Source organism: Rhipicephalus sanguineus, chromosome 10 (assembly GCF_013339695.2).
Source record: "Rhipicephalus sanguineus isolate Rsan-2018 chromosome 10, BIME_Rsan_1.4, whole genome shotgun sequence".
NCBI lineage: Eukaryota > Metazoa > Arthropoda > Arachnida > Ixodida > Ixodidae > Rhipicephalus > Rhipicephalus sanguineus.
The window spans coordinates 146,075,647-146,099,244 of record NC_051185.1 but is presented as its reverse complement, the minus strand read 5'-3'; the positions used below and the strand labels follow the sequence as shown (position 1 = coordinate 146,099,244).

General features: G+C 44.7%; 1 protein-coding gene across 3 annotated transcripts in view; it reads right to left on the bottom strand.

The window, feature by feature from the left end:
- The window catches only part of LOC119372552 (protein NEDD1), a 74,971-nt gene extending 53,007 nt beyond the window's left edge, over positions 1-21,964 (bottom strand). For all 3 annotated transcript variants that reach the window (XM_037643034.1, XM_037643035.2, XM_037643036.1), the window contains exons 1-6: positions 21,740-21,964; positions 20,528-20,622; positions 16,883-16,999; positions 15,050-15,187; positions 11,986-12,215; positions 4,932-5,139 (exon numbers count right to left, since the gene is read on the bottom strand). In XM_037643034.1, coding sequence (XP_037498962.1) covers positions 4,932-5,139; positions 11,986-12,215; positions 15,050-15,187; positions 16,883-16,999; positions 20,528-20,622; positions 21,740-21,863 — 912 coding nt within the window. In that variant the 5' untranslated portion in view covers positions 21,864-21,964. The remainder of the gene's footprint in view (positions 1-4,931; positions 5,140-11,985; positions 12,216-15,049; positions 15,188-16,882; positions 17,000-20,527; positions 20,623-21,739) is intronic.
- Positions 21,965-23,598: the final 1,634 nt, after the last annotated feature.

Here is a 23,598-nt window from a genome sequence, read left to right as displayed (position 1 = left end):
AAACACCCTCAAACATTGCAGGCGTAAGGTTAATCTCACGCAATGGGCCATGCTTCATTGTTTGCTAAAATGTCAGCCAAGCAGCAGAGATTCATCAGTGGTTCCCAAAATAAAATTTAAAAAAATGTGAGCATTTTCAGCGCATAGTTTATTTCCTTTTCTTGTGCGTGGATATTTATTTGTTGGCATTTGCATTCTGATGCTTTCATCCATATCCAAGTTTGTGCAGTTATGTACGTTAGCCTAGATTCTGCACATGTGCAAGGGCTTGTGCTTTCTGTGCGCAATTGTTTTTCGTCACTGATTGTGTGCTGATGCTTTTGTGATCATTGCTGTCTATTTCTGTGTATTTGTATTTATCGTGCACGTATTAAAATGCTCATGTTTTTTGCCACTCTGTCGACCTCCGCTATATTGTGATTTCTTTGCGTGAACCTGCTTGGTGTTCTCAGCCTGACCGCAATATGTTGTAATAACAACAAACCCGGGGGTCTTCAGGCGTACTCGTTGAAAGCAAGTACTGAAACTGTAGCAAAAAAAAATGCTGATGCTTTACGCCGTCCTACACTACAAGTTGCTTATTGTGAGCGCTAGCTGACGGTGGAAACGGGCAACACACGCCGTCTAATTAGTTTTAACAAGGGACTTTTGCCGTTTGCTCACTGTCAATAAAGATTATTGTTCGTTCTACTCACTCGTGAATTGTTCTTACTGGTGCCAGTTGCCAATGTAACGTCTTTCGGTTCCATGTAACCTTCGTACGCACAGGTACTGCGTTCCGAAGGGTGCTTTGGCGTGCTGCTGGGCGTATCGACGCGCTTAAAACAGGCGGGCGAAAGATAACGAGACATCCGTAGCCCTACACGAGTCCCGGCCTCTTTCGTCCACTTCTGTTTAAAAAGGATAGCTATAGAATAAAGAACCAGCCGAGGCACCCGTGCCGGTACTACCCGGTACTATACCGGTACGGAATAAAAAAGGCAGCCATTTGCTTTTTTTCTACCTAAACAAAAAACAAGAAATTTTGTTTTCCGCTTCCTGTTTACGCAGCGCCATCTCTTGGGTGCCTTCGGTAGTTCCATGCGCTACCGCTGCTTATCTTTCGTACTGTTGTCGAGGCTACAGTTTCCCTTCTCTAAACTGGTTCTTTATTCTATGGGGGGGGGGGGGGGTCGGAGCAACCCGAGAAAAACGAGCGCGCTCTGGCTGGCTCTGGCAGCCCGCAGGTAGCCAGAAGTGGAAAATCGAAGAGCCCCAGTGTTTACAGCGACGTGTTGTCCGACAGCGACGAGGACTGATCCATTACGCGACTCGTATCACCGCCATAGTGGTGACAGTTTAGCGGCAAGGACCGCTGTTTGACCTTGAGTTTCATTTTTCGAAACTTTAGTTCTTTAAAACCCAAATACTTGTTCTTCGGAATGTGCGAAGGTTGACTCCTACGGACTTCTTTTGTTTGTTCTTTTCTCTCACGAAAAATGGGTGCGCGTTACAATCGATGTTTTACTTGTATTTTGGTCGCGGAAAACTGGTGCGCGTTGCAATCGAGGGCGCGGTAGAATCGAGTAAATACGGTAATTGTTGTATTAACAACCGCCAGTAGCTGGGGTTACAAGCCACAGCACCCATGCAGACGCGACAACCCACTTCGATCGGAACTCGCGCTTGCTACTCGCACACTTTCCTCACAGCAATAAATAAATGGAAAAATCGGCCATCGCTTTGTGTCAGCTCAAGCTGGAGAAAAAGCGTCAGGTATGCTTTGCCTCTATTATTGCGATCAGCCGTGTTTATTTAGCCATGCCTGCTAAGCCTTGTCTCCGACAATATGAGAATGAATCTTGAAAACACTGCAAAATACCGACGAGTACATTGCTCTCGAAGCTTCAGGAAGCGAATATAAAGCAAATAAATGCGCAGGTTTTGAACTTACGGGCCACACAGCGCTGGACAACGACGTAATAAATTCGAGGCGGAAGGAAACTGGATCCGCAGATGCCACCATGTTTACTTTTTCGGCGCTGCTGTTTGCTCACTTTTACTCATGTGTGCGCAGACGCTATGAAAACACCGAGCAGACGACGCGACGCGGATGGAGACATATGGAGCAGCGTTGCCAAAGGCTACGGCAGGGTGATGGCCATGAAGGCGGCCATCACCCTGCCACGGTAGGGGGACGGCCAAAGTGCCGTGGCGCCATCTAAATTTGATTGAACAAACCAGCTGCGGAAAATCGTCTATATGCTTGATATGCCAGTTCTTTTCGCATAAATGAGATCGGAGCTGATAAAACTGCATACTAGTACAGCAGAATGAAAATATACTAGACATGTGTGAATATTCGAGCGCTTCGAATATTCGAACGAATATTACAGCATTCGAATACGCTTCGACACGAATTCAAGTTATTCTAAATTTCGAGGTATTGAAAACGAACGAATAGTCCGCATGAAACCGCAGATTAAACCACATGCAACCCCCTGTAAAGGTGGTTTCACTGCAGTGGAGAGGTACAATACTGTGAATACACCTATCCAGAAGAAATCCACACTGCCGCGAAGCCCCACTTCAAGGTTAAATGAACATATTACCCTCACATCGATTTATCATTTTTTAGGTTTAAAAGCTCGTTATACCAGCTAATATGCTCCAAGTATAATAAATTTTAAAACATAACGTATTTTACATTTTACAGGTTATCACTTGCATTCTACCAAAGGTCGAATCCTGCAACTATTCAAAGTTGCTTCCACTTCTTTTTGAACCAAGTAGAATGACATTTGCATATGCCTGGTTTCAATTTTAAAAAATATTGTGTAGGTTAGTTGTGTAATGACAGATACGCTAATTTTTTTAATAATATGTGATATACATTATTCAAATTCAATTTGAAATGATTCACCCGAATCACTATTCGCTTTGAATTCGCTTCGACCTAAAATTTACTATTCACACATGCCTAGAGTATACAGATTGTTTTCAGTTCCCTTGGGGCTTGTGGGTTGATCAGACGGTTAAAGATCTACAATTACATTTTCTCATCACCGTTTTGGAGCAAGTTTGGAGCAGTTACCAACAAAAATCACAGTTTGGAGGAGCATGTAGCAGCGTTTCTTTTGCGGCAGTTTGGAGCAATTGGAGCAGCCCTCCCATCACTACCTCTATAACAGAGGAAATGCACATTAGTTAGTCAGCATTGTACATGCTCCCCCAGCTAACTCCTCCCAACTTCTCAAGTAGCTATGCTAGCCTGACTTCAGTTATTCAGTTTTTTTCCGTTTTTATTGTGACATAAAAGGATGGTTGCAGGACATACAATATACAGACGAGGGTCCCAAGGTACAAGACTGCAACAGGACCCACGTCTGAGAGGGCATGCATTTACCATTGCCACGTTCAGCCTCCAGCGACAGTCTGTCCAGGTCTGGTTTTATCTTATTTTTTGGCCTCCACTGCATTACAATTCTGACTGTTTCAAGTGCTATGCAGTTGTTGGAGACTGAGGGCCAGCATAAAACTGTGGGCATCATATGAGAAGTGGTGGCCCGGTACTACACCAGGGAGGGCCAACTCCTGCTCTGGTGAGGGAGCGTGTTGTAGAGAGAGGGCAGGATAGGTGCAGCCCTTTCAACGCATCTCCTATCCGAACCCGCCCTCCAGGGAGAGTTACCATAGAAAGGATGTTGTGCACGTGTGGTGTTATAAATAAAGAGGAAAAGAGAGAAAAGAAAGGAAAAAGGGAAAAAAATTAAGGAGCCTTTGCCCTTCGAGAAAATGGGGGAGAGCTTTGGCATGTGCATGCCTGACGTACTATACTTTCTTTCATTTTCTTGCATAGCGCAATGCTCCCTCTTAATTGTTCCCTCCCTCCATGCCAGGAATTGGGACCCTCATCCACGTGCTCAGCAACTCAACACTTCATTTGCTACAGGCAACAACGATGGTCATGCATTCACACCCAGGCAACAATGAAACATGACAACGTGAAACGACAAGTGACCTGGACAAAAAGATCAGACTGCCATATCGGGAACGGCTGATCGCCGACAAGCCCATGATCGACAGAGCACCAATCCGCCTCTTTCGTTTTCCTGTGTTGCCCTCTGCCGTTTTGGTAGGGTTTCGATAGGGGCAGGGACAGCCAGTATTGCCAGAAGCAAAGCCTCCGAGATGAAGAGACATTTCGCGACTTTTCCGCTAGGGGAGGGCGCATGCGCCGGGGTATCGTGGAAAAGGCAGATTATTGGAAAACGGCGCATACAATGCATGTGACCAGCACACTTTCAAGGGCAGTATTTATGTACACTTGTCAGTGCCGGGTTTTTCAAATCTGCAAGTTATAACAAACTTCGCATGAAATCCAAAAAAATAAAGGTAATAGTTCCTGGGAAGATGGAAGCTTGAAGGTATGAAAAATTCGTGAACACGGGGTGTCACTGGAGTCGACGTTGCGGCAAGTGGACTTGTCTTCTTCAAGGCTGAAACGAGTTGCAGCCTTGAAGAGGGCAAGTCCACTTGTTTTTAAACTCTGCAATACCAAGGTCTCATACGGCATCGCAGATATTTGGTAGTAGAAAGACTATCACAGCATTCGCACTCGCATGAGTGCAGTTAAATATGATATTGGTGCACTGCGCACAAGAGAACAGGGACGATGAAACAGACGAAGACAAGCGCAGACTATTAAATGAAGGCGTATTATTAACGAAACATATATGCATGGGGATAATAGGAAGTGTCAGAATGAAAACACAAGATATGCGAGTTAGCGGCGATGAACAGAAAAACGGAAAAAAAAGAAAGGTCTTGGGCTACAAATTGCACACAACGAAAGAGAAGACTCACTGGTGCCTGTTTACTGTTTGCGCAGTGCACCAAGCTTAAGAATCACCAACTTGTCCAATCATCCACTCCAACCAGAATATCCTCACCTGCATCTCTGTCTCTGGGCTCTGCATGGTGGCTATGGACAGAAGGGGCCTTGAGTGGGCGTCAAAGGTGCTGGGTGGCATCTGTCGTGTGTTACGTAGGTCGTACAGGTACAGACGCCCCGACGTGCCTCCAGCCAGCAGACGGTGGCCGTCGGGCAGGAACGCCACCGACTCAAAGGTCTCCGGTGTCTCCACACTTGCCAGCTCGCTAGGCAATGCAGCACATCGAAGAGTCCATTAGATTCGTTTCAACACCAGGCTTTATAAAATATGGCTGCCAATGCAGCATTGAGTACCAATCACGAATTAATGAAAAACTAAAGGAGTCATTGCGCCTTCTCTGCGTTTTGTCTAGTGTGCTGTCCTGGCCAGAAGCCAGTTCAACTGCTGGGAGCTGCCATCCCAGTGGCAACATGGCAGAAGAGACTATTACGCCAGACTTGTTCTTATGCGCATAGCTACAGAGCTTGACTACATAGCTAGACCACATAGCTTGAATACATAGCTGTGAAAGACACTCACAGGACTCCGAGTTGGTTACATGCACCTTTCAGGGGTGGAAGCGGGCTTGAGTGTTTTGGAGCAGCTCAGGGAGCAGGCATAATGCTGTTTTGGAGCAGCTTTGGAGCACCAATATGTGCGTTTTGGAGCAATGCAAGTTAGTTTTGGAGCACAATTCTAGGGTCAAACATCATTGTTGTTTAATCTTTTATTTCTGGTAAACATTAGAAATTCCAACGATTTTAAAAAACATTCAACACTGATGAACCAATCACAACACAAATGATATATATATACACGTGTACGTCTTATACATCACAGCTGCGATAGAGCAATGACTCTGGAAAACGAGATAAGCGATGTTTTGAATAGCTACACTTGACTAGACTGACAAATGAAAAACGTTCATGGTAATGAACGTTTTTCAGCAGCGGCGTTCTCGCTCCGTGTTTGCCGGGTTGCTACATTTTCGTCAAAAGCCTACGCCGGCTTCAAATTGTTCCTTCAAAATGCGCGAAGGTCAGTGCCGTCTGGAGGCACTGAAAGAAATCAAGCAAGCACGCGTCTGCACCCTAAACTCCGCTTGTCGGACGAGCGAGCGACGCGCCGCACGAGGCGTTTTCGAGTAGGAAGACGCGGCGGCGCGATTTCGAGATGGCGTTCATCAAAATGACGCTCGCGACCCTCCGACCACGCGTGAGTCGCGCATGAAATCATGCCATTCGGGACGCAACAGCGCGATTTCGCGAAGGCGTTCGTCAAAAAACACGCGCGTCCCTCCAAACGCGCATAAATCGCGCCAAAAACTGCGCCATGCGGTTCCACCTTTTCCCTTCAAGTTCCCTTCCAAGATTAGTCAATTATTGGTGTCGGTTATATGCACGCAAATAAGGTACATGAGCTGCGATGATACTAGATGTCGCAAGCGTACAATTTGTATCGCGTGGTTCTGTTTTCGTACTACCTCACATTCGTCCGAGTAATAAGCATTCCAAGTGTCTATCTTATTCTTTTTTGTATATTTCTTCACTCGCCACCTCATGTATACCAAACCACACACAGCAACGGCGGCGAGCGGATGGTACGAGCTACAGCGTACTCAACCACGAGCCGAGCGCAGGTTCTGACGAGCAAAAATCGAACAACGCGACCGATCACACTGGCGAGACTAAGCTCGTCGCTGCACGAGCGCGTTTACATGCTGCATTTATAACGTCTAAGGGCTTGTGTGCAATGCAAAAAATTCTCCGCATGGCACGCTCTCATTAAAGAAAATGAGTTTCAGAAATGGTCCAACCGACTTACACAAACCGAAGCCTTGTGAGTGGTTTCGTGGTTGGTAGTGGCTTCATTGACCGCAAACGGATAAGACAAATTTTTCTTTCTCATGCAAACGTATGACACAAAATCCATCTTACACACTCAGCTATACAGCAGTTTCCTTAATGCAAAATTTCTAAATAATGGTCGCGCGTTTACGTCCGCGGCAGCTGCTCGCACTATCCTCATGGCGTCGCATCAAATTAAATATTCGCAGTAAATAGAACCTTTTGGACATTATGAAGCGTCAACGCACTTTTATTCATGTTCGCAATCCCAGGCCACGATGACAGCAACCGCCTCGTGCGCAGCGCGCCAAAAAACTCCGTTGCCGCCGGCGCCATCGAAATGTGGCCCCAACCTCACTTCCTTGTATCTAAAAACGTTGCTTTCTTGTAGTAGAGTGTACTAGAACAGGGGAGTGCCCGGAATGAGCTTCGAAAAGTGAAGCCCAAAGAGGGTCAATCCGCTTGCAGCGCTGCGATCGGTAGTCTGCAATGTGTCGTCGTTTAAGCTAGTTTTAAGAAAGAAAGTAAAAACCAACACAGCTATAAAAGGTGACACTACGAATAAAAACCCACCATCTACAGCTGCAATTCGAACCCGAGCCTTTTGAGTGGGAAGCGGGCATTCTACCCCTCCACCACTTTGCCGGAGCCGCGCGCAACTCTTACACGACGACGCATTGCAGACTACCGATCGCAGCGCTGCAGGTGGATTGACCCTGTTTGGGCTTCACTTTCTGTACATTGGTGCTGCGGCCGTTCCGAGCACTCCCCTGTTCTAGTACACTCTACTTGTAGCTAGCTCCTGTACAGGCTCGCTAGCTTTTTCGCGCCTTCGACAACGTCACGAGAGCGCGCCAAGTGATGTGATGATGATATAAGCTCGCATAGGCGCGCCATGACACGGATGACAGCGGCACATGAAGGCGCCAAACGTAGCCCGGTTCCGGCAGCGCACCGGAGCCCATCGCGGAGGCCGTGCACCAAAGACCGCTTGGGAGCAGTTTCGGCACAATATTGCGTTTTGGAGCAGGATGGCGCCGCAGAAGCGGATTGGCGCAGCGTGGCGCAAATGGCGCAGCACTTCCACCCCTGACCTTTGCTCCGCGACTTTTCATGCTCATGCTTAGATGACCCTTCCTTTGGTTAGCCAATGGCGCCACCAGTGGACATACTGTATTGGTCCTGGGATGAGCTCTTCTTTACCCGCATGCCATGACTGTCACACTGTTTTGCATCCCAGGTCAATAAACCAATGTATGGCAACAATCAGCCTGTGGTGCCTTTTCTGTGCCACACCAGAGAGTACACGAGCACAGCCACATCGCCTTTCGTGCACTGCGGGGCGGTCAAACATCTCATCCTTTCTCAACTGTGCTGGTAGAGTAAGCGTCACGCAAATCCGTCTCCAGATAAGTGGTGCCCAACATGCACGAGGCGTACCCTACAACCAGAGTCAGGAAAGGAAGCAACGATCCCCCAGAGGAGAGAAGAACAATTAGGTTCCTGTAACCCTCCACATGTTACGAGATGAATGAACATGAACTAGAGCCATTGCTCCAAACGGCGCAGCTTTGTGATGTAGACCACATCCAGGAACACTGCTTCTCGCAACAGACTTTTCCAACTTTACTCCGGACTTCAGGAAGGCGTGGAATTACAATATTTCCAATTCTACATAAACAGCGCAGTTGCGTGTCTGCATTAGCCATAATTCTTCCAGTGCCAAGGTTCAGTCTCACTTGTTTCATTTTGTCAAGTGACTAGGCTTGTGCAAATGGTAAATTTTAGGTTCTAAACGAATTCGAAGCGGATAGTGATTTGGTCGAATAATTCCTAATCAAATTCGAATGGTATATATCACATATTACAAAGAAAGTGAGCATATTTGTCATGACCCAACTAACCTGCACAACATATTTTAACATTAAAACAAGGCATGTGCAAATGTCGTTCTTTTTGGTTCAAAGGGAAGTGGAAGCAACTTCGAATAGTCGCAGGATTTGACTTTCAGTAAAATGCAAGTGATGCAAATTTCCCCTGGATAGGTGTATACACGGCATAGCACCCCTCCACTGCAGTGAAACCACTTTTACTGTTCGAAATTTCAGATAATTTAAATTCGTGTCGAAGCGAATTCAAATACTGTAATATTCGTTCGAATATTCGAAGTGCTCAAATATTTGCACAAGCCTACAATTGAACATCAATGCCAGCGACAAAAAGCAATATTTATTTTATTAACAAGCACTTAATGGCTACAGCTTCAAAAAAACTTTTTTTTTCCTCTTTGCCCATAATTGGTGAAAATTCAGGGGACAGGTCTCTTCATTTCAAGCGAGCAACTGGACCCGGCAGAGCTTAAGCTAGTAACATTTAAAGCTTGAACTAATTGTACATGATTTACAAAAGAGTTTCGAGTTTACAGCAGCCCTTCTCACAAAGAGGCTACTAAACAAAAACATGGCTGATCCCTCCATCATAGGAATCGGTATAACACAAAAGTGAAACGTGTGTACACAGAAGTAGTGCTTATCGTGTAGTGATATACGAGAGCTTGTACAATGTCTATTCCTGTTTGGCAGCTATAGCCCCAATCGGCGTAGATGCACCCATGTTGACGCCTAGTTCATAGAGGTCTTTTGCTTGAGCCGCAAATGCGTGCATCCCGCTGGCCTCTGTCTCGCTCCACCAAGGCACGACATTTGCCCGTCGAAATTGTGTCTTTTCTGCAACGCGTATTGCAGCAGTTTTGTTAGTCGGTGCTCTCGCAATTGAAGTAGTCAGCGGTGGCGGAGAAATCCCGTTTGTGCATGTGGAAGCCGCACTACTCTGATGAGCCGGCGCACGCTAACACGAAGCGAAAGGCAAAGAACGTACGTAACTGCGTCTAGAGTGCCTCGGTGACGCCAGCGCAGCCAGTGTCTCCCGCTGGTATCGAGACGCTTTAACCATGACCTCCGATATCGCGCGCAATCTCGGAGTAAGCGCTAGTACGTGTCGATCGTGACGCATTACTTCTTTTCACCTCTCACAGACGGCGGCACCGCCCCGCTCCACCTCGCCTACCTACACCGCCAACAGAGAGCACCGTGCGAGACAGAATGCGTGAAAGATATAAGGCTTGTTTGTGAAGTGCCCAGCATCTGCCAGGTAGCTTAGTTAGCTTAGCGTCGGGCGCTTACCATCGCGGCCGCAACGTTTTGGGTTCGATTCCCAGCGGCGGATCTCTTTCTTGGTTTTTTTACAGCGAAAGCTGTTATGAGATCATTTCAATGGCCGTTTTTGGCGCCACAATTGTCCGCCGCCGCCGCCGGTGTCCGTAACCACTATCGCACGAAATAAGAAAAAAAAAAAAAGAAAAAAAATTTCCAGGATGGGATGAGGTTCGAACCTGGGCCCTCTGCGTGGGAGCGCGGTGTTCTACCTCAGGCCCATGCCTGTGCTTGAAACTGCGTTGCAAAAAGACCCTATACAGGCTTCATGTCGGGAAGGAACCGCATTAACATATGTAATGTAGTGTGGTAGAATTGTAAAATAACAACCAGGCGTCACACAAACGCGAATTCTGTAACCGGGCGTCACACAATGCAAATTGCACAACAAGTGGGTTGTTGAGTGTTTCGAACCCATTACAAAGGCCTCTATGATAATTCTTCATCGTCATCAGCCACAGCATCAACAATGTGCACATAATGCCTTACATGTGTTTAGCGAGTGCCACGGTTCTCCGCAGAATGACGAAAAATTGCATAGTGGCTGCTTCCCTACTTCACAAAAATTATGATGATTTATAGCGTAGTGGGTTCCTGGCAAGTGCACTTCTATTGGTTGCCAAGGAAGCCCATAAGGCTCCCATGATCCATTTCCTCAGGCTCTCAATAAAGTTAATTCCTTCTCTCTCTCGCTCTCCGTTTCTCCGGTTAACGTGTGTTATAAACCGTGGTGGGACAGTTAAATAACGACCGGGCGTCACACAATATGAATTACGTAACTAGTGGGTCGTTTAAAGCTTCCAACCCATTACAAAGGGCTCAGCCATAATTCATCATCATCAACCACCGCAATAACAAAGCGCACATAATGCCTCACAAATGGTACCTCGCTTCTCCGCAGAATAACGAATAATGTCGTGGTGGGTGCTTCCCAACTTCCCTAAAATTATGATTTGTGGTATAGTGGGTACGCTGCTAATGTACTTGTATTAGTAGCCACAAGAGAGTTTATAATGGGCTCTAGAAATGCCGCTCTTCCAGCTTTCGCTGTGACTGTGCTGCGCTTTCCGCGCAGGCCTGGTGTTTCTTTTTTTCTTTCTCACCCGTTGGCGTCCATTTTATCAACGTCATATCCGGTAACAGAAGTACTTGGTGGACCCCGGCATAAAACACTTTCATGTTAAAAGCACTTTGACGCCAGCATCACAGCCCGTCTCTTTGCTCGCAGCACCAGAATATTCACTGGTCACACAAATGACAACAGCAGCACAAGCGGCTTCTGTACAATGAACTGTCGAGGTTTACTAAGCTGTCCACACCTCCTGACCTCAAAACACAGGTGACCAGGCTTGTGTGAATAGTAAATTTTAGGTTCGAAGCGAATTCAAAGTGAATAGTGATTTGGTCGAATAATTTCGAATCGAATTCGAATAGTATAAGAAAAATGAGCATATTTGTCCTGACCCAAATAACCTGCACAATATTTTTTAAAATTTGAAACAAGGCATGTGCAAATGTCACTCTTTTTGGTTCAAAGGGAAGTGGAAGCAAATTTTAATAGTTGCAGGATTTGACTTTCAGTAGAATGCAAGTGATAACCTGTAAAACAAGTTACATTTTAAAATTTACTATACTTAGAGCATATAAGACGGTATAACAAGCTTTTAAACTTAAATTATGAATCGATGTCAGGGTAACATGTTCATTTAACCTTGAAGTGGCGGTTTGTGGCAGGGCGAATTTTTCCTGGAAAGGTGTATTCATGGTATAGGACACCTCCACCGCAGTGAAACCAGCTTTAAAGGGGGGTTGCATGCGGATTAATATACACCTATTCGTTCACTTCCAATACTTCGAAATTCCCAATAATTTAAATTCGAATTGAAGTGAATTCAAATACTGTAATATTCGTTCAAATATTTGAAGTGCTCAAATATTCGCACAAGCCTAAAGGCGACAGTAACATGACAGACAGGAAAGATGGCTGCAACAGCAAGTGTTGCATAAACATACCTGGTGGTGAGCATGTCAAAGAGGACTAGGTGACGGTCGTGACCAGCCGTGACAGCCAGTGACTCGTTGACTGCCGAAAGCGACAGGCAGCTTGAACCTTGCGTAGGGTGCACGGCATGCTTGCTCCTCAGGCACCTCGCACTGCTGTCCCAGATGCACAGGTAGCCGTCCATCGAAGTGGTCACCAGCTTGAACCTATTGTGGTTTGACCACTGCAGCCCAACCACAGCCTGGCATAAAAGTTACCTAGGGCTTAAACTCTGCACAACGGATCCACAAGGACAGCTATTCATGCTAGATGGTTGTTCATGACCTTCACCAAAAACAGTGCACGAACAACAAAACAAGTATGGAACAGATGAAATTTAGTGCAGCAGAGCCTTCTCATCTCTCTTTTATATATATTTGGCTGTCATTTATGCACTCTTTAACAAGATCATGGACAACGCTCACCAATGTTGGGAAAACTTCCTCTGATCTAAGAATTTCGAACAGTGAAAAGCAGTGGCAGTGCTTGCCAATACACCAAGGACTCAGTTGGCCCCTAAATTATGCAGTTGCGTTCCAGAAATCCCCCATTACCTCTGTCATTTGCTCATCCTTTCTATTCCTTCGAATCAGTATTTTCGCCCCACTACCTGCGTTCTCAATGGAGCACTACTCCATTTGTTCCATTTAATATCTTAACTACAATATCAGTCACAGCCACCTGCTCCCTAAACCACACCACTATCCTCCTTTCCCTTAACGTTACACCTAACATGTAGCATTCCATCACTCTTTGTGGAGTCCTTAACTTGTCAAGTTTCCTTGTCAATGTCCATGTTTATACCCTCTTTTAGAAGTACCCTGGAACCTCCATTTCTTTGCTGTTGTGTTTTCCCATCTGCAATATGTCACATTCCCACAGTCTTGACCGAAAGCCCCCAAGTCCCCATGTACAGACGGGTCCACTGTTAAAGGGAACACTTCCGTGCAGGGCATGTTTGGATTTCGTTCTCTTGCAAAAACATAGTGGCTTAGATTTGCATAAAACTGCTGGCGATTGACAGTTCTGCCTCTTGTTGACAGACTCGTGCAGTGCATGAACAACGTTTCCTTGTCCACTTGCTGTTAGAGGGATAGCAAAATGAAAGGTGCTCATTGGAGTGTTCCCTTTAACAGTGGACAGTACTGTACAGCTGCTGACCAATAATCCGAGCACTGATAATACGGACGAGCCCGATTATTCAGACGGCTCCATGAAACCACCACTATACCCACAGACTTAAAGGGGTCCTGAACAACTAATCTAAGTGATCATTGAAAGACCTCTCTCTGCATCTGAGTTTATTGCCTCATGAATCGATTGCTGCAAAAATTTCTCGAATCTGCCAAGAACGCACAAAGCAAGCGACAAATCCCTGCAACTCCGCTCATGCTTGATGGACTCTGATCATTTTTGCGGCAGTCAATTCGTGAGGCAATAAACTCCTTTAATGAAGCCATTCGATGATTACTTCGAAAAGTGTTGCAGGGCTCCTCCAAGAAGCAGATGACACTGTCTCGCGGAGATGGTGCATAACAAACAAACAAAAATCCACTTGTCTGTGCAAATTCCCGACAATCCTGGCGTCATCTGTGAGATGTATCTGCATGCATGCACTCGGCAGCTACGTTGCAAGCTGGGAGCGCACGGCTATATATGTACCAACATAAAAGTCAGCGTGGCATAGTCGCATGTTAGGCCTACTTTGCCTGGCTCCAGTTTCATCCAGAACGCTCCATCCAAAATCGAGGACGAAGAAAAATCATGGTTATTTACACCTGTTAGTTTCTGCTCCAACTGGGCAGAATAACGCACGGAAGTCGGTTTCTGTGTTTTGGAGCAGTGTGGTGCAATTTCAGTAAATCTTGCGACTTTGGCCCAACATGGCACAGGCAGTCAAAAATGCAGCCCTTCGGCGCAATTGGCGTAGCTGTACCACCCCTGCGCAAGCAATAATGTTGGCAGCCTGGTGCAGCAAGTTAGTACAACAGCTGCCCATAGTGACACTTCCCGCAGCTGAAAGACCTCTCCGTCACCAAGGCGACTGCTTCGGCCTTGAGAGGCTATTTATAGCATGCTCGCTTCGAAAAGTGTTGTCACTTCCCATAGGAAGCTCGCCAAACCTCATTTAGCTCCTCGAAGCACACCACTGCTGTTAACAATGCATTAAACATCTGCTGTTTCATTGAACATTGCCTCCTGTCTGGCCAAGCCGTCTCGGTGCATCTATCCAGTACAAATTTCACCTTTTAATTCTTCATGCTAATTCTCAACAGATTTTGAGCTACAAGGGTGTATTTTATGAACTAACTATGCCTATACTTGGTGACAACATTTCTTGACAGCACTGTGGAAGCTACAAAAACGAAGCGCATGCCTGCTACCACGCCAAAAAATAGTACTTAAGTTTACTGATAATTTTCTCATTTGCCTTGTTGAAATAAATGCCGCTTTATGTATTATGAGACTCAAACAGTTGCGGGGACTCATAAGTAAAATACAGTTATTGTTCACTTTGCAAGAATGTCTTCCTCTTCTTTCCATTCCTTAGACAGAACCACCTTTTCAGCACGCCCATTTCCCAAAGTAAACATGGCGTCCATGACGTAGTGGGTCAGTGTGCAGCCCGCAAGAGCACCATTTAGTTCTCCAAGAATATACTCGTAATATGACACTAAAATGTACACTGAGCAATCAAAATGGCTCTCCCATTCGCATTTTTCGTGTATACATGTTCTAAACGAGTTAACGATCTGTTAACGAGTTAACGAGCTGCCGTACTACTTGCGGAGCAACACGAATGTGCTTAAGCCCTGCCTCCGTAGCGTTCACTCTAATGTCAAGGTAAGTTACTATGCGAGTATACACTATGCACTGGGTCTGCACAAACACAAGGTATAGAAGAAGACATGGGGGCACAACAAAGTGCCTGCCCCTGATGCCTCCTTGAGGTTAATGCTGCATGAAGTGACGAACCTGTGCAAGCTACAAGTCACACAGCAGCACTTTGTTTCTCTGAATAATGCTCACTCCTACCTTTCCGGTTGGTGCACTGAGATCCCTGAAAACCTTGGTGTCCACAGAGAGCAGGGCCACGCTGCCGTCATACGCACCGCTCGCCACAAAGCTGCCATTGTTGTTGTACGACACGCACGTCACTTTTTCCTTGTGCGGCTGCAGGGTACAAAGAATATTTCATTCCTATTATTACTGCCCAAGTTTTTTTTCTTTAGCTCACTGAAAAATCAAGGTCATTAGCGATTTTTGGTTATTGTCACATTGATTCACACACTTCCCCTAATCTTTGTACTCATAGACTCAGTGAAAACCAACAGGTAATGAAGCCAAGGAAGGAATAGGGGACGTTAATTCTACTGTTTTAACTGTATTGTAGTAATTCTGATATAAATACGAAAACAGTAAAGTGGACGAAAAGACAACCTGCTGCCAGCAGGGACCGAGCCTGCAAGCTTCCCATAGCACGTCCAATGCTCTACCAATGGGGCTACAGCGCCGGTCGTCCTCTCATCCACTTGATCGGGTATTTATGTGCATGCAAACCTGGGAGCGTTAGTCAGCGCTGCTCATAGCCATGACGGCGAGTGCGGAACACTCTTTTCACTGGTAAAATACAAGTAACTGTATTAAACTCAGAGCTTTAACCAGTTATCTAGAGGAAAAACTGGCACTGCGATGCTGTTGTAATCATGAGAATGCCGGAATGTGTTGGATTCGCATTGGCATGGTTCGCAAAGAGCCTGGACACCTCAGAGACTCGTCTGGCTTCAACGCGTTCCTAGCGAGAAATTGGTTAATTTCGTACTGAAGCAGCACGTATTAAGCTAGTTCTCAGGATTACAAAGAAACGAGTATTATCTTACTTTGAGAACTTCCACTTCGATGTACACTTTTTATTAAACATAAAAAGTAGTGAGCGGCTGCTAAAGTTGGAAGACGGACAACAAACAAGGTCAGTGTTCACTCTGCGACAGGTGGTCATCCGTTTCTTTCTTTTGCCGGTTGGTTATGCCGTACAGGTCAGTCAACTTTAATTCTAAAATATATCGGTGAACAAGATTTGTTTATGAAATTTTGTTTTAGAGAAGCTCTATTTGTGCAGCCGTATCCACGTTTTAGGCCGAGCCTCCTCAACAACAGCCAACACAAGCCTTGCATACACATATACTGTCATTCCCTTGATTGCATAGTGCCCCTCACAAAACTCATATAGACGGTGGCACCAGATTTCCCTCTGGGTATTATTGCAAGACACTATGCTTTGAACTGAAGTGACCTTGTAAATAGAAAGTACAATATTACATGAAATTAATGAGCACTAACAGACAGAAAGCGAGCCCTTAGAAATTAACACAATATTACATGAAGTTATTCACTTAGCAAACATAAGATGATCGTAGGGAATAAAGAAACGCGCCGGCTGAACGCTGCTGCCAGGTTGAGCACGAACCTGCTTGCTATTTGGAGGATGTTGGTGCACGGAAAAAAGGACTGAGCTAATAAATGAAAAATTGAACAGAAACAATTGGAAAATAATCTTCAAAGTCACACGACGGCTCCCTGTTAACCTTGGGTATACTGCAGCAAGTTCTGCCACACTTATTGGTGTTAACATTTAAAAAACTTCTTCCTCAGTTTTTTTTTTTCTAAATCAAGAATTCCTATTTTCGCTGGATTTTTGCATTCCATTGCACTTAAAAGCAACACCATAGGTTCCCTGTCGTATGAGACTGAACAGCATTTGGCTCGCACATTAACGACAACATGGTCTAGAAGCTTGAAAAATTCCACATGTCCTAAAGTGCTTCAGCAATCCTTCAATAGTTAAATTACAATGACAATGACCCATACCTTGTACGAGTAGTACGTCTTTCCGTTCCTAAGAAGCTGCACGCCGCCTTCCACAAGACCGACGCACAGGCTGCTGCTGCTGTCGTTGGGGCTGAATGCACAGCAGTAGCAGGGACCCTGAGACAGGAAGCATGCCCCACATGCAGACTCAGTTATTAGAAAGGCACTGAAGAAGAAATGTTAGGTCAACGTACAGTTTACATTTTCACAATTCTTATTTCAAAATACACCCGATTTTCATGGCCTAAAATTTAAAATGCAATGACTCTCAGTTGGCCAGACAAAAGGTTGATATGCTGGACAGTGAGGCCTGAGAAAGCATAATAGAAATTTGTTCTTAGCGTTGATAAAAAAAAATAAGGTAAAAGAACATTAAAGTGTGCATAACTTAGAAGACTAAGGCAGGCCAGTTGGTTAGTGGCTTCGTGGAACACTGTTTTATCAGTGCTGTGTCGTCCAAAAACACACCGTTAAAACCGTGCACAAAATTTGCCCCTCCTGCCCACTCCTTCCCACTCCTCGTGTGCTCGAATATGCGTGGAAATGTGAACCATCCGCGCTCACAGCCAGGTCAACTTAACTACAGCATCCTTTAACTGCATGTGTCATGTTCACAATTCCGCAACGCTCATATTTTAGCAAATAAGACATGCAAAGACCTCGATGCCCATATCTAATCGTTGTGAAATCGAATCTAATCGTTTTCACATTTCATTGTGAAAAATATAATAATTTTTTTCACAATGAAAGCTTTTATGAGATCGCAAAGCTGATCTTGGTTGCATAGTTGTCCGCTGTCGCCATTACAAGGAGCTCAGTCATTGTTCATCGTCATCAGTCGCAACATCAACCAAGTGCACATAATGCCTTACATATGTAAGGCATTATGTGTACTTTTTTGATAATGCCTTACAGAGGGGGTACCTTTCTTATCCTTAGAATGATGAATAAAGGCATAATGGGTACTTCCATACTATGCAAAATTATGATGATTAATGGCATAGTGGGCACCTTGCAACTGCGCCTGAATTAGTGGTTGCCACAAGAGAGTTTACAAACGGTGCTAGAAAGGCCGCTCATTCAGCTTTCGCTGGGACTGTACTGTGTTTTGCTCAGGCCTATCATTTTATGACCTTGAATGAAAATTTAATGCAGCCAAGATGCAGTTGACCAGCCATCATGAATTGCAGAAGTCAAAGGTTCCCTTGCCACTCAATGACAGCCCACAGTGCGATTCAGGGCATTTGAGATGCCACATTTCTGAAAAGCCCAGCAGATAATGGCAACCTGTGGGCCCGGCAGCACGCTAAAGATATTGGCCCGTGCTAACATTCCACACCAGGAAGAATCCTGGTGCAGTTCCTCAAACTTCGGAGTTGCAGCTTCAAGTGGAAACAAGGTCCTAGTTGCACGTGCTAGGGCTTGTCTGTTATGCATGTTCATGTCAAGAGTAGGCTTGTGTGGATAGTAAATTCTAGGTTCGAAGCGAATAGTTATTTGGTCGAATAATTTCGAATCGAATTCGAATGGTATCACATATTAAAAAGAAAAATTAGCATATTTGTCATGACCTAACTAACCTGCACAATATTTTTTTAAATTGAAACAAGACATGTGCAAATGTCATTCTTTCTGGTTCAAAGGGAAGTGGAAGCAACTTTGAATAGTAGCAGGATTTGACTTTCGGCAGAATGCAAGTGATAACCTGTGAAATACATAGAGTTTTAAAATTTACTATACTTAGAGCATATAAGCTGGTATAACGAGGTTTTAAAAATTATGAATTGATGTGAGGGTAATTTGTCCATTTAACCTTGAAATGGGGCATCGCGGCAGTGTGGATTTCCCTGGATAGGTGTATTCACCGTACAGCACACCTCCACTGCAGTGAAACCACCTTTACAAGGGGTTAGTTACATGCGGTTTACATGTCTATTCGTTCATTTCGAATTTTTCAAAATTCACACTAATTCAAACTCATTTCGAAGTGAATTCAAATACTGTAATAGTCGTTCAAATATTCAAACTGCTCTATATCACACAAGCCTAGTCAAGAGAGCCGAGTCCACATTTTTCACGTCTAGGAGGTTAATATGGCTCCAGCCAAGTTTAAGAGAGCCCGACCTTTCGGGACCAATTCGGCCCCTTCCTCAGGGGTGACTGGTTTGGTCATGGAAGCTTCTCCCCGACTTGTTCCACCGCGGCTCCGGATTTCCCTTTCCCTCACGTTTCGGAGGCCGTGAACTAAACCGAGGGCATTGTTCCCAGGGACCGGTTCACATTTGCCGGCGCATTTTGAATGTGCCACGACTCGAGCAAGAGCCTCCTTCCCAGATACCTTTCTGTTTCCAGAGCAGAAGCGCCGTCGAAGTCGATCTTATGGTCGTGCTTTTCACAGTGCTCTGCAAGAGCGCTGCGTTGCATTTCGCGTCACAGCGCAAGCAAACTTTGCTTGAATACGCTGTTTGCAGTAGCCACCATTTGTTGGGCAAACTGTATAGCAAGAAAGCTAGCTTTACAGTTATGAAAAGAGTCTGTTGTCTTTAACCCATTGAGTGTCGAGTGTTTTGGGATTTTCTGCCCACTGTGTGCCAGAGGTACTTGCTGGTTTGTTCAAATCCGATTTCTGCTGAAATTGCATGTCACCAGACTGGTACGTTTGTACATTTGTACAAAGGTACATAATTTGCAATACATTACCAAACACCACATCTTTTTAAACCAGGTGTGTACAGTTTTCCAGAAGCATTTGCCTATCTCACTTAACTCTAAGGAGACAAAACATGCATAACTAAAGGTACAGTAATAAGTAACCTTCTTAAGCTATTACAGACCAAAGGAGGCAAGGAATCTTGCAGTTGCTTTTTTATGCCCTTTCCCCCCACCATAACATGTTGCGAAATTGCATTTCTTTGGTTAATGCATCTTAAATATATAATAAGAAATATGAGCCAAAATCATGGAGGCATGCCAAAGTGGGCATCAATCCTTTCAGGCACCTTTGTACAAAACTGTGCACACAGCATGCTTTTACTAGTTATAGTGGCTAAGAAAGAGCAAAGAAAGAGCGAGACAGATACATTGTGTATGAATCAATTGAACCTCCTGCATAATATTTGCGTCTTCTTTTAACTTTATTTTGCTGTGTATTGCTATTTATGATCACTTTGCTGAGGGCACTACGATGTTTAACGAATCCTTCGACATGCCACCTTTCACGATCTATGTCAAAAGTATAATTTTTGTTTGCTCAAAATGAATGTAACCGTAAACAAAATCACAATTTATTTCTTGCCTGAGATTTCATTCTAATTATGCAAAAACAATATCAATGACTTCAGGATAAATAGATATTTAATTAAAATAATTCAGATTAATTGCCACAAAACACAAATCAACGTATTAGTATGACGTTATTTTTGTTGCAATAAAATAACGAATACATTGGAGTAATGCGGTGTAAATTTGATCCATTCACAGACAGTTCTTCGTAGGTTAACCCTGCACCTGACAGGGTTAACCCGGACTAAAGCAAGTGACTGTATTACATGACAAGATCAAAACGTACGCTGTACCAGTGCACTACCATTGTGTGCAAGCAAACAGCACAGCTGAGGCCGAGTGCTGCCACCCAGGCACACTCACCTCAACCTTCACACGCGTGTGTGCGTGCTCGGTTCCCGTGAACTCTGTGACGTTGACGAAGTCGCAGTACTGCGAGATTGAGGCCAAGCGTCTTCCTGGGGGAAATAGGCAATGGGACTTCTTAACTCTGCATAGATTCACAGGAAATTATATCCAATGGCAACACCAAATGTTTCACAGACGTGCAGGGCTGTTTCCCCCTTCGTTTTCAAAATTCAAAAGCCTCATAAATTAACTTAAAACTTATCTCTTAATCATCATATTTAGAGCCAAACGATAAAGTCACTTTGAAGTGCGGCAACAATAAGCAAAATCAATGGCTTCCAACCGCAGCAAGCTTTTTCATCTGCCCTATTAACTTTATCTTAATTTCTATACCTCAAGGCAACGTATGTTACAATTCCATGATCCTTCTCTAGATTTCATTAACTGATTTCTTCATACAGCTACATAATAACTCATATACAACCTGCCATTAAAGAATGTGGGCTGTCTACAAACACATGAATAAAAATAAATTCAAAATAAAAGACTGGACCTGCTGAGAGCCGCATTTTAGTCTTGTAGAAAACATTTCTGCAGACGGGACAAACGCGAATAAGGATGAGATGAGAACACAGTGGTTCAGAGTGGCACAATTAGTGACCTAGTAAACTAAAGGAAGCATTTCCTCTTAAAGCTTGTCCAGAGTGCACACCTTTTTATGGAATACGGACGCATGTTACAGTTGATTCAAAGCCACATTTCTCTCCTGAAGCCAGTGCTTGTCCTTTACTTGCTGAGGCGCTCACCTGGACATGCACGTGTGCAGCTCCAACGCTAAACTCCCCGCCTGTGCTTGTGTGCAATTACTAATTCGCTTCGCACGAACCTAATTAGTACCTTTTTTGTTTAGTTTAGTTTTTTACACGCAACACCGGGTGCACGGACGCTACGTTGTACGGCTGCGCGTTCCGCAGGAAATTTGGTAGGGCTTCGCTGGTTCCTAGTAAAAGCCGAAGGCTGTAGCTAGCTAATATCGTTCCACGCGCTTTTTTTAAGCTTCTGGGCTGCGCTCCCGGGTGCCGTTTTGAGCATTTAATACGCCACTGCACGCGAACCGATGTTTAATTTATTATCTGTAATCGACCGCCGTTGCATAATTTCGAGTCTCAGCGGTTAACATTGTTCAAAATTTCACTCGCAAACGTGAAAAATTGGCAATATACGAACCGTCAGCAGACCAGGAGACGCACGTAACCGTCCGAACCCGCGACTCGTCAACGTCGAAACGCAGGCACGGCTGAACCGTCGAAGAGCACCAGAGCTGGACGTCTTCACCGGCAGTGGCGAACATGGTGAGTTAACGATAGAGGATGCACAGTGAAAGCGTTCCGAGCGTCGCGTGCAGCCGCCTGCTGCACGGGACGCTCGGAACGTTTCGCATAGCGGGCATACCCGCGTGCTTGCATAGTTTCGAATGCAAGATTAATCGCGCCAGCATGCGCGGTCCGCGCGCACACGGCACTTGTATTCGTGCGCGCTCGCACATTGTCACACAAAATTTTCTGTTCCTTTAGATACAACAAACAAGTGCAAAAAGTTCATTCAAACATGCTGTCCTCCTTTCTTCAAGTAATTATTGTGAGGATAGAAGATTTTAAAACACACCAGGAGCGTTACTATTCTAAGCTCTTTCTTTGCGCGTAACATTGGTAACGGAATTGAGGGAAGCATTGGGCTGGCGCGATGCTCGAAAGAGCCTAAATGTAAAGTTTGACGATAAATGCAGATGTGTCTGAAACTTACAAGCTCAACTATTACAGGACATGCCGCTTAATATATGTATATATTTTATTGAAGACGAGATATATCCATACATGCATGTTTTCGTAGGAGTATCGCATTTTGTTGTCCTGGTTGTTCAGTGTATACGGTGACACTTATCAGTATTGTACACATCTTCTGATGAGAAATGAAATTGGCGTAAAAACATATGTATGCATGAATGGATGGTATGGGCATAGATCGACAAAGTCATGCAAATGCACATATAGGGGCGGTGGCCTAGCTGTGAGCGAAGATACTCTGTTTTCAATTCGGCGTGATGCTTTTGCGCCTACCCGAATCTTTTTTTTTTTTTTCCTGAAGAAAGCGAAAACATAACTGTCTGCTTCTTACGGTGAATCTCTGCTGATTCCCATGCTGTTTTGTTGTTGTCCTCCCCAAACTTTTCCGCCACTGATCCTCCAACCATCTTTCACAGATTTCGATCGCAGACGAACGTTCGTCTTTGCCGTGCTAACCCTGAAATCCAAGGAATCGTGTGGGCTCCTAAAAAAAGGTGCCTATATCAAACACAGCTGACTATCTAGCGCTCCGTGGGGGCATGCTCTTGCGCAATAAAAGCATTGTCACAGAAAGACGGATGAGATGATGTGCACACGGGTGCACGTTGGGCAGGGCTTAAAGTCTCCCTTCATTGGAGGGGGGGCCCTCATAAAGCGGCAATATATATATATATATATATATATATATATATATATATATATATATATATATATATATATATATATAATCTCGAAGAAAAGATCACCTAGCAGCGATCGTTTCGCCGCAAAACTGATGCTGCTGTGGCCTCAGCGCGCGGCTCTGCAACCAACGCGCAGATCAGGGGTTGTTGTTGAAACGCGGTGCGAGCTGACATACCGAAGAATAAACGCAGGATTTCTGGATATATCGATCAAGATCCACTTTCGCGGTTGTATTATCCAATTCTGGGCAAAAATGTCATCGTATTAAACGAATGAAAATGCCTTACTTCCTAGGGATGTTGGCCGGGAATAAAACAAAAACGTATTAGGCTGAAAAACGTATTATGCAGAATTGTATCAACGAGATTCCACGGTGTGCGTGTATATATATATATATATATATATATATATATATATATATATATATAAAGTGAACTCTCACTTCTACGAACGTTAAGGAATATTTCAGAATATCGAACATTTAGAACATCCCCGGCGGTCTTCCTATGCATTCTATGCAAAAATCTTTCAGTTAAACAAATTTCTGAATAGTGAATA